Raw genomic sequence first — 9,888 nt, forward strand, 5'->3', positions numbered from 1 at the left:
GGGTTGTTTGAAAGGAGTTTTTCAAAGGAAGACCTGGATAAAGCTGCTTACATATTGGGCATCAAGATCCATAGAGATAGATCAAGACGCCTCATGATACTTTCAAAAGACAGCACACCTTGACATGATTTTGAAAGAGTTCAAAATAGATCAGCAAAGAAGGAGTTCTTGGCTGTGTTGCAAGGTGTGAGTATTGAGTGAGACTCAAGACCTGACCACAGCGGAAGATAGAGAAAGGACGAAGGTCGTCCCCTATGCTTTAGACATAGGCTCTATAGTATGCTATGCTGTGTACCGCACATGTAGTGTGCCTTGCCATGAGTTGGTCAAGAGGGTACAATGGTGATCCGGGAAAGGATCTCATGACAGCGGTCGAACTTATCCTTAGTACCTAGTGGATTAAGGAATTTTCTCGATTATGGAGGTGGAAAGGAGTTCGTCGTAAAGGGTTACGTCGATGCGAACTTTGACACTAATCCGGATGACTCTGAGTAGTAAACCGGATTCGTATAGTAGAGCAATTATTTGAAATGGCTCCAAATAGCGCGTGGTAGCATCCACAAGATGACATAGATATTCGTAAAGCACACGGTTCTGAAAGGTTCAGACCCGTTGACTAATAACCTCTCTCACAAGCATAACATGACCAAACCAGAACACATTGAGTGATAATCACATAGTGATGTAAACTAGATTGTTGACTCTAGTAAACTCTTTAGATGTTGGTCACATGGTGATGTGACCAGTGAGTGTTAATCACATGGTGATGTGAACTAGATTATTGACTCTAGTGCAAGTGGGAGACTGTTGGAAATATGCCCTAGAGGCAATAATAAATGGTTATTATTATATTTCTTTGTTCATGGTAATTGTCTATTATTCATGCTATAATTGTATTGTCCGGAAATCGTAATACATGTGTGAATACATAGACCACAACCTGTCCCTAGTAAGCCTCTAGTTGACTAGCTCGTTGATCAACAGATAGTCATGGTTTCCTGACTATGGACATTGGATGTCATTGATAACGGGATCACATCATTAGGAGAATGATGTGATGGACAAGACCCAATCCTAAGCATAGCATAAAAGATCGTGTAGTTTCGTTTGCTAGAGCTTTTCCAATGTCAAGTATATTTTCCTTAGACCATGAGATCGTGCAACTCCCGGATACCGTAGGAGTGCTTTGGGTGTGCCAAACGTCACAACGTAACTGGGTGACTATAAAGGTGCATTACGGGTATCTCCGAAAGTGTCTGTTGGGTTGGCACGGATCGAGACTGGGATTTGTCACTCCGTGTGACGGAGAGGTATCTCTGGGCCCACTCGGTAATGCATCATCATAATGAGCTCAATGTGACTAAGGCATTAGTCATGGGATCATGCATTGCGGTACGAGTAAAGAGACTTGCCGGTAACGAGATTGAACAAGGTATTGGGATACCGACGATCGAATCTCGGGCAAGTAACATACCGATTGACAAAGGGAATTGCATACGGATTGATTGAATCCTCGACACCGTGGTTCATCCGATGAGATCATCGTGGAACATGTGGGAGCCAACATGGGTATCCAGATCCCGCTGTTGGTTATTGACCGGAGAGGCGTCTCGGTCATGTCTGCATGTCTCCCGAACCCGTAGGGTCTACACACTTAAGGTCCGGTGACGCTAGGGTTGTAGAGATATATGTATGCGGAAACCCGAAAGTTGTTCGGAGTCCCGGATGAGATCCCGGACGTCACGAGAGGCTCCGGAATGGTCCGGAGGTGAAGAATTATATATAGGAAGTCAAGTTTCGGCCACCGGGAAAGTTTCGGGGGTTACCGGTATTGTACCGGGACCACCGGAAGGGTCCCGGGGGTCCACCGGGCGGGGCCACCTATCCCGGAGGGCCCCGTGGGCTGAAAGTGGAAGGGAACCAGCCCTTAGTGGGCTGGGGCGCCCCCCTTGGGCCTCCCCCCATGCGCCTAGGGTTGGGAACCCTAGGGGGGAGCTTCCCCCTTGCCTTGGGGGGCAAGGCACCCCTTCCCCCCCACTTGGCCGCCGCCCCCCTTGGAGATCTGATCTCCCAAGGGCTGCCCCCCCAGGGGTCCTATAAATAGTGGGGGGAGGGAGGGCAGCAACCTACAGCCTTGGGCGCCTCCCTCCTCCCCTGCAACACCTCTCTCTCTCTCTCTCTCTCTCGCAGAAGCTTGGCGAAGCCCTGCCGGAGACCCGCTACATCCACCACCACGCCGTCGTGCTGCTGGATCTCCATCAACCTCTCCTTCCCCCTTGCTGGATCAAGAAGGAGGAGACGTCGCTGCACCGTACGTGTGTTGAACGCGGAGGTGCCGTCCGTTCGGCACTCGGTCATCGGTGATTTGGATCACGGCGAGTACGACTCCGTCATCCACGTTCATTGGAACGCTTCCGCTCGCGATCTACAAGGGTATGTAGATGCACTCCTTTCCCCTCGTTGCTAGTAGACTCCATAGATGCATCTTGGTGAGCGTAGGAAAATTTTAAATTATGCTACGATTCCCAACAGAAGGAGCACGAAGGCGAGAACCGAAAGAGGCGGCGAGGATCGACCGTCGGGAGTCTTTGCATTCCTCGAAATCGCCATCTCGGGAACGAGATGTTGATGCAAGACTACTTCGCGGAGAATCCAACATATCCACCGCACCTCTTCCGGAGAAGGTACCAATGCGCCGATCGTCCTTTGTGAAAATTGTTCAACCTTGCGAGGCAAATTGTCGGTATTTTACTCAAAGAAGAAATGACGCGGGCTTGAAGGGATTTAGTGCATATCAAAAAATCTCGGTAGCTATGCGGGTGATTGCATATGGCGTTCCAGCTGACTATGCCGATGAGTACCTTCGCATTGGTGAAGATACCACAATTGAGTCGGTGCGTAGGTTTGCCAAAGTGATCATCCGTGTCTTTGGTCCTGAATATCTTTGGGCACTCAACGAGGATGACACAAAAAAATTGATGGCAACTAATGAGAGGAGAGGTTGGCCTGGCATGCTAGGTAGCATTGATTGTATGCATTGGACTTGAAAAAATTGCCCGAAGGCATGGCAGGGAATGTATTGTGGCAAGTCTCGTGATGCAACAATTGTGCTAGATGACGTAGTATCGGAGGATTTATGGATTTGGCATTGCTTTTTTGGTATGCCGGGCACTCTCAACGATATCAATATGTTGCAACGGTCTCATTTGTTTGTTAGGCTTGCTAGTGGTGATGCTTCTGCTTGCAACTACACTATCAATGGACATGAATACACAAAAGGGCACTATCTTGCAGATGGTATATACCCACCTTGGTGCACATTTGTCAAGAGCATCAAAGAATCCAAAACTAAAAAACAATGTGAATTCGCATGGGTGCAAGAGGCAGCCCGAAAATACATTGAAAGAGCATTCGGGGTTTTGCAATCTAGGTTTGCCATTGTTCGTGGTCCTGCTCGTTTTTGGGACAAGCGGACCTTGAAAAACATCATGACATGTTGTGTTATCCTTCACAATATGATTCTCGAAGATGAGAGAGGCATGAACTTGGAGTTCTTCTACGACAATGTGGGTAGCCGTGTCAAACCAGCTAGAGACCCTAACCGCATTAGAGCTTTTCTTCAGACGGACAAGTTTTATATTGCATTATTTAGTTTGCTTCGGTGATTTGAATAATTATTTGTAATGTGGATGATTGTTGTATTGTGTTGGTATTGATATTTTTTCTAAATAATTATTTTGTATTGTTGTATTTTTATGATGTGGTATTGATATTTGCGGACCGGCGGCAGCGACCCGTAAAGAGTATATTCCGCGAATATCGATTTATACGGGTCCGTTTGGGTGGGTCTGCCTCTGCGACCGTCCGCGCCGGCTTGCAAAGCCGTTTTTCCGACATAGACTGCTGGTTTTTGTATGTTTACATCAGAGTTGTGAACTGCATTGCGACAGAAGGAAAGGAACAGGTGTAATGGCCCTCGAACCTGCGACCTTCGCGTTATTAGCGCGACGCTCTAACCAGCTGAGCTAATAGGCCAATGTGATAGCAACGTGAAATTTACATTATTCATACTATCCTGAATAACGCAAGAACAGTTTTAAGTACGAACTATGCAAGGTTTAAATTTGTTTTTAGAGCGAGATTACCCTCAAATTCGAATTAATAAAGCTCCAAACTGGTACAAATTTGTGGCTTGATAGTACAAGTAAAAGATCTATCGGTCGCGCCACATGTGGGGCCAATCGACAGTTCATCCGGCGAGAACTGGCGGTGACCGACACGCTGTTCAACAAGGTGGAAGCGGAGGCCGACGCGGAGCAGCCGGGGAGGCGCAGCTATGGCTGCCGCCCATGTACCCGGACACGTAGATAGTGAACATCCTCGACAAGGATTAGGGTAGTTGTAGGTATTTGAGGGGTCGGATTTATTGTCCGTGGCTCTAGCTGCTCTTAGAGTAAGCAGGATGCAGCGAATAGCAACTGCTGAGTTGGTATCTGCCGACGGTTCATTGACTAATGGTTTAATCTGTTTTTGTATGTTTACATGAGAGTTGTGAACCGCATTGCGGATAGAGGAATTGGAACAGATGTAATTGCATGAAACAAATGGAAAGAAAGTCCACTATGAGGTCGAAAAATTGTGGCTAGAGACTGTAGAAAAACAATGGCCCATGCAGGTCTCGAACCTGCGACCTTCGCGTTATTAGCACGACGCTCTAACCAGCTGAGCTAATAGGCCAATGCGAAGGCAGTGTGAAATTCCCTTTATTTAAAATAGCTTGACTAACGCAAGAACAGTTTTAACTACAAACTATGCAAGGTTTAAAATTGTTTTTAGAGCGAGATTACCCTCAAATTCGAAATAATAAAGCTCCAAACTGGTACAAGTTTGTGGCTTGATATAGTACAAGTAAAAGATCTATCGGTCGCGCCACATGATCGACGAAGACAACCCCTCAAGTCCTGGACCATCGTCCGGTCACCGCCGCCGGTCCCTCCTTCGTCTCAACCAGAGGAAGAGGAAGACAGAAGCGAAGAGGAGCGCAAAGACGACGACGAATAGCAGCAGCATGAGCTCCCCGTGCGACTTGTAGCTCCTCTCATCGTCCACCATCTGCGGCAGCCTGCTGCCGTACTCTGCCGCCGGAGCAGACGACGGCGTCTGGGCCTGGCCACCTCCGGAGACCATGGCTTCTACGCTAGCTAGTGATCCTCCAGTGACATGAGCACATATCTTGTACACGAGCGTCTGGAGGGAGACCTATCGCAAGTTGGACGGAGTTGCGTGCACTGTTGGGATTGATGAGAGGAGAGCGAGTGAGTGGGCGACTGACCTGCGTGGTCGTTTCGTGTCGCCAAACACAGCATATCTAGTCACCCATCCACATCAGGGATGGCGACCCATCTCATGAGCCGCTCCATACAACATTAATTACTTTATTACTTTACTTTTTTGTGAATGAATTAATTTATACTACTATTAACCTTGGGCATTTGAATGTGGATCAGACCCACAAGCTAAAAAAAGGCATATGTGGTTTTAGTGATTCACATGATATATATACAAAGAAACAGGAGAGCGGACAGGTTTATGTTGTTTCTAACTGGTAGGTCTTAGCAATCAACTGTACAAATGCTACGTGTCTCACCTGGCTGTAGCCCCGAATCGATTAAAACCGACCATGATTAAAATTTCTTGAGTACATGTTAAAAAAATTTCAAATACGCATTCAAATATTTTGTTGAATGATATGAAACATTTTTCTTTAACTATGCGACGCCTTTTTACATTGTATAAACATTTTTTATAAATGTCATAAACAAATTTTTGAAACATGTCGACACTTTTAAATGTGTGGTACGTCTTTGTTGATAGTACAAAACATGGTTTAATTACACAATTTTTTTTGACATTGTATAGCATTTTTCAAAAATATGACATGCATTTTTTGAAACCCATGAACATTTACTAAATGTCACATACAATACAATCTTTTAGTGGTATAAACATTCTCTAAAAGTTTAGCGAACATTTTTTTTACACCACATGAACATTTTTAAAATATGGATGAACACTTGAAAAAACGGTAACCTTTGTAATATATGTATTTTGTATTTTTCAAAATAAAATAAACAAAATTAAAGAAAAAAACGTGCGTGACATCAACATGACAAGCCCACATGGCTGCTAGACATGAAATTTTGTTCGTAAGGATTAATGGGCCAGGCTAAGTGCGAATGGGACAGTCGGGCTCTCTACTAGGCCTGTTATAGTCCAACTCCGGCCAGGCCTGCGGTCTCTCCCCTTCGTCGAGCGGCGCAGCACAAAACAAAAGCCGAGGCAGGACAAGAGAGCGAACCCTCTCTAAACCCTAGAAACTTAGGCACCGCCCGCCGCCGCCGCTGCTCCCAGGACAGCAGCCAAGGAAGACGAAACCAAGCCTCCGCCATGCCGAAATCCAAGCGCAATCGCTCAGGTCAGTTCACTCGCTCTGTTCCGCTGCCCTCAATCCCCCCCTCCTGCCTCTACCCGCTTCCTTTTCCGTCTCCTGGATTCGACCAAGTTTGGCTGACCAAACTTGTGTATCTGGATTAGTTCCAACAGCCAATGGTGCTCATATGGAACCTAAATATGTGCTGAACTGCTAGGCAAGAATTGAAACCCAAGTTTCGGCGAGCGACGATGTCATTTTTCTTTTCTTGTTTTGTCGTCTCATGCTCGAAATTTGGATGTTTTGATGATGGGCGCAGTCACCCTGTCAAAGACCAAGAAGAAGCCGGGGCTAGAGCGGAAGGGCAAGGTGGTCACGGAGATCAAAGACGCGATTGAGCGCCACAGCAGCGCCTATGTCTTCACCTACAACAACATGAGGAACCAGAAGCTCAAGGACCTCAGGGACCAACTCAAGTCCTCTAGCCGGTAGGTTCCCCTCTTTATTTGCTACTACTAGTTATCTCTTATGCTGTGTTCAAGTCCTCTATCCAAGAGCAATTCGGAATATGGTTGGTTTTCAACCTTTTCCTAAACAACAATGACATGTTTGCAAATGCTTTTTGGCTTGAATCAACACAATTTGCTTCAGCTCGTTGGTGCATGCTGCTTTGTTTTGCTGGACAGTGCCTTGAAACCCTGATAAAGTGACAGGTCACAACTATGGTGCATATAGAACACACACCATGCTAGTTAGTGCTTAAGCTTTACTGGTGGTTTATGCTGCAAAATTTGTAGGCCAATTTTATAACTTGTAAGTATTGTTTTTTTTCTCAGGATATTCCTTGCTGGAAAGAAGGTCATGCAGATAGCATTGGGGCGGTCACCTGCTGATGAAGCTAAGACAGGCCTGCATAAACTCTCCAAGGTGATTCATCCTTTGCCACTGTTATAAGTGTAATCCACACCATTCTTGTGAGGTTTTTGCTGACAGCAATTTTTCTCTATCTAGTTCCTTCAAGGTGCTTCTGGATTGTTATTTACAAATCTCCCAAGGGATGATGTCGAGAGGTAGCCCTGTCTTATAGTTTTTAGCTTTGCACATTATTGCTAATGCTTGCTTACATACTTGGTGTGGCTCTAGTAAAGTTATGATCATAAATCCTGTGTGCAGATTATTCCGAGAATTTGAGGCGAATGATTTTGCGAGGACAGGAAGTATTGCGACTCAAACGGTATTACTTTTGCTTCCATGTTCATGGACTCTGGTCAAGCTTTTAGTTCGGTTAGACAATGATAAGCTGGTAGGACTCCCTCTGTTCTGATATAGAGAGTACTTATTTTGCAAATCCTGACAGGCCTAAAGGGTGCAATCGTTCGAATCTTACCCCTAATTAAATGTTGGTCTTCCTAAAGCAGACACATGTTATGCTGGCCTTTCTTGCTGCAGATTGTGGGGAGATGGGAAATCTAGAAGTAACTGCATGATAATTCTGGGGATTAAGTTATTGCGCCAGTTTTCCTGACGCCGCATCGGTTCATGCAAAAACTTTGTAACAGCTGGTGTGGGTATTTTTGGTAGAATTGGCATGAGATTGATGGGATGCCTTCTATTAGTAATTGCATGAAAAAAATTACATGCCCTATAACACGGAACAGAGGGAGTATGACTTTGTGAAATGAAGGTCGACATCCTTCCTGTGTAGATTCACTTTAGCGATTACCCATTGGTAAAAACTGTTTATGCCCTGGATAGGGTATAACAATGAGTGTTAGTCTGAAGTTGTGTTATTCTTCTGTTAAATAGCACTAGTGGTTTCTTGTATGAGTTGGCTATAACAAACTCTGGAACTTTTTGATGCCTCAGGTTGAGCTAAAGGAAGGCCCTCTGGAACAGTTTTCACATGAAATGGAACCCTTTCTGCGCAAACAAGGACTGCCAGTTCGCCTAAACAAAGGTTTGTAGTTCCCTTGCACTCAGGTGCTTGAAGCTACCAAGCAAAATGGTTGGAACTAATAAAGTTGACCGTTGTTGGTGCAGGTGTTGTTGAATTGGTTGCAGATCATGTAGTATGTGAAGAAGGAAAGCCCCTTTCACCAGAAGCAGCACACACTCTGGTATGCATGGGATATTGTGCAGTGTTACCGACATATTAGTTCAAAAAATAACAAGACAGATACTGATCATGTGCCTATGGGAAGCAGCAGTATAGTTTCCCAGTAATGCCATATGTTAGCTAGGTTTGGCAAAACATAGAGGCAGATTGTTCACTTGATAGAGCTTCATATAGTACTTCATTGGTCTGTCCCAGAATACTGATCATGTGCCTATGGGAAGCAGCAGTATAGTTCCCCAGTAATGCCATATGTTAGCTAGGTTTGGCAAAACATAGAGGCAGATTGTTCATTGTTCACTTGATGGAGTTTCATATAGTACTTCATTGGTCTGTTCCAGAATACCACATTTTAATCCTTGATAACACTCTGGAAGCATGTCTACCCTTGTTGTGCAAACTGTCGATCTGTTTCTTTGCACTGAGACCCATTTGATTTCCTTGTGGCAGCGCGTGCTTGGGACGAAGATGGCGACGTTCCGACTGTACCTTGTCTGCCGCTGGTCGTCCGATGACTTTGAAGTGTACAAGGAAGGCTTGGCGCACCTGGGAGGTGAGGAAGCTGACGAGTCTTCTTAAGGTTGTTGGATTATCATGGTGGCGTGCTTGTTGTCTAGCTGTGTTCAGACGGTTTTGTGCCATGCCTTTGTACCCTTAATTCGACAGGAATCTCAAATATATGATCTGACCCAGTTGGGCATATTGTTGAGTGCCAGTATTTTTGCGAGCTACTATTATAGGTTGATCTTCTTCCTTGGCCTCTTCTCCGTTGTACTCCCTCCGTAAACTAATATGTTGCGCCTATACTTGTGCTGCAAGTGGTTCGGCTCAAGGCTGCTGGTGGATCCGTCCCTCTGATGTTTGTGTTGCAGTCGCGGTGGTCTAGTCGAGTTGGGTCCTGTTGTTATGCAACCATGTTAGCAACAACCATGTTTCAAGTTTTGCAGTGGACAGTTCTCGCTTCAATGCCTTGTGTTGTATCTTTTGCTCTAGTCTAGGTTGGGTTCGGTGTTTTCCTTCTCGTGGATCTTAGAAAAGGCACCCAAAGGGCATTGTTATTTCTGATTATTATGAATACAATCGAAGGACAACAAGACACAGAATGACATGTAAAAAATAAAATTACATCGAAAACCATACCGGCTCTCTTAGTCGTCCCTCGGAGCTTGAAAATACAACGAACGGGCAGTAGGTATAGGGGCACCTGTAAACATCCTCGCCATACAAGGTTTCCAATACCGCAATAGTCACTGGCTGGTAACAACGAGATCCAGTAACTCTTGAAAGAACATCAACTGGGACAGCACCCCACAGCGTAGGCCACCGATCCAGAGAATGATGGGCT

The 9,888-nt window shown here is 45.4% G+C and overlaps 1 protein-coding gene and 1 non-coding gene across 2 annotated transcripts; one reads left to right on the forward strand and one right to left on the reverse strand.

Moving 5' to 3' along the window:
* Positions 1 to 4,663: 4,663 nt before the first annotated feature.
* On the reverse strand, positions 4,664 to 4,737 carry TRNAI-AAU (transfer RNA isoleucine (anticodon AAU)). Its single transcript has one exon. It is a non-coding gene; the product is annotated as a tRNA-Ile (tRNA).
* A 1,560-nt stretch (positions 4,738 to 6,297) lies between these two features.
* LOC123120506 (mRNA turnover protein 4 homolog) lies at positions 6,298 to 9,258 on the forward strand. Its single transcript, XM_044540518.1, has 8 exons — positions 6,298 to 6,475; positions 6,750 to 6,918; positions 7,267 to 7,357; positions 7,442 to 7,500; positions 7,604 to 7,664; positions 8,297 to 8,387; positions 8,471 to 8,547; positions 8,994 to 9,258. The coding sequence occupies exons 1-8, from the start codon at positions 6,448 to 6,450 to the stop codon at positions 9,120 to 9,122; spliced, it is 705 nt and encodes a 234-aa protein (XP_044396453.1). The 5' UTR covers positions 6,298 to 6,447; the 3' UTR covers positions 9,123 to 9,258.
* Positions 9,259 to 9,888: the final 630 nt, after the last annotated feature.

This window comes from Triticum aestivum, chromosome 5D (assembly GCF_018294505.1).
Source record: "Triticum aestivum cultivar Chinese Spring chromosome 5D, IWGSC CS RefSeq v2.1, whole genome shotgun sequence".
Taxonomy (NCBI): Eukaryota; Viridiplantae; Streptophyta; class Magnoliopsida; order Poales; family Poaceae; genus Triticum; species Triticum aestivum.

Coding starts and splice junctions, on each gene's coding strand:
- LOC123120506 (XM_044540518.1), top strand. CDS start 6,448: ATGCCGAAATCCAAGCGCAATCGCTCAG. Junction 6,476..6,749: donor ATCCAAGCGCAATCGCTCAG/GTCAGTTCACTC, acceptor TGATGGGCGCAG/TCACCCTGTCAAAGACCAAG. Junction 7,665..8,296: donor GAAGTATTGCGACTCAAACG/GTATTACTTTTG, acceptor TTGATGCCTCAG/GTTGAGCTAAAGGAAGGCCC.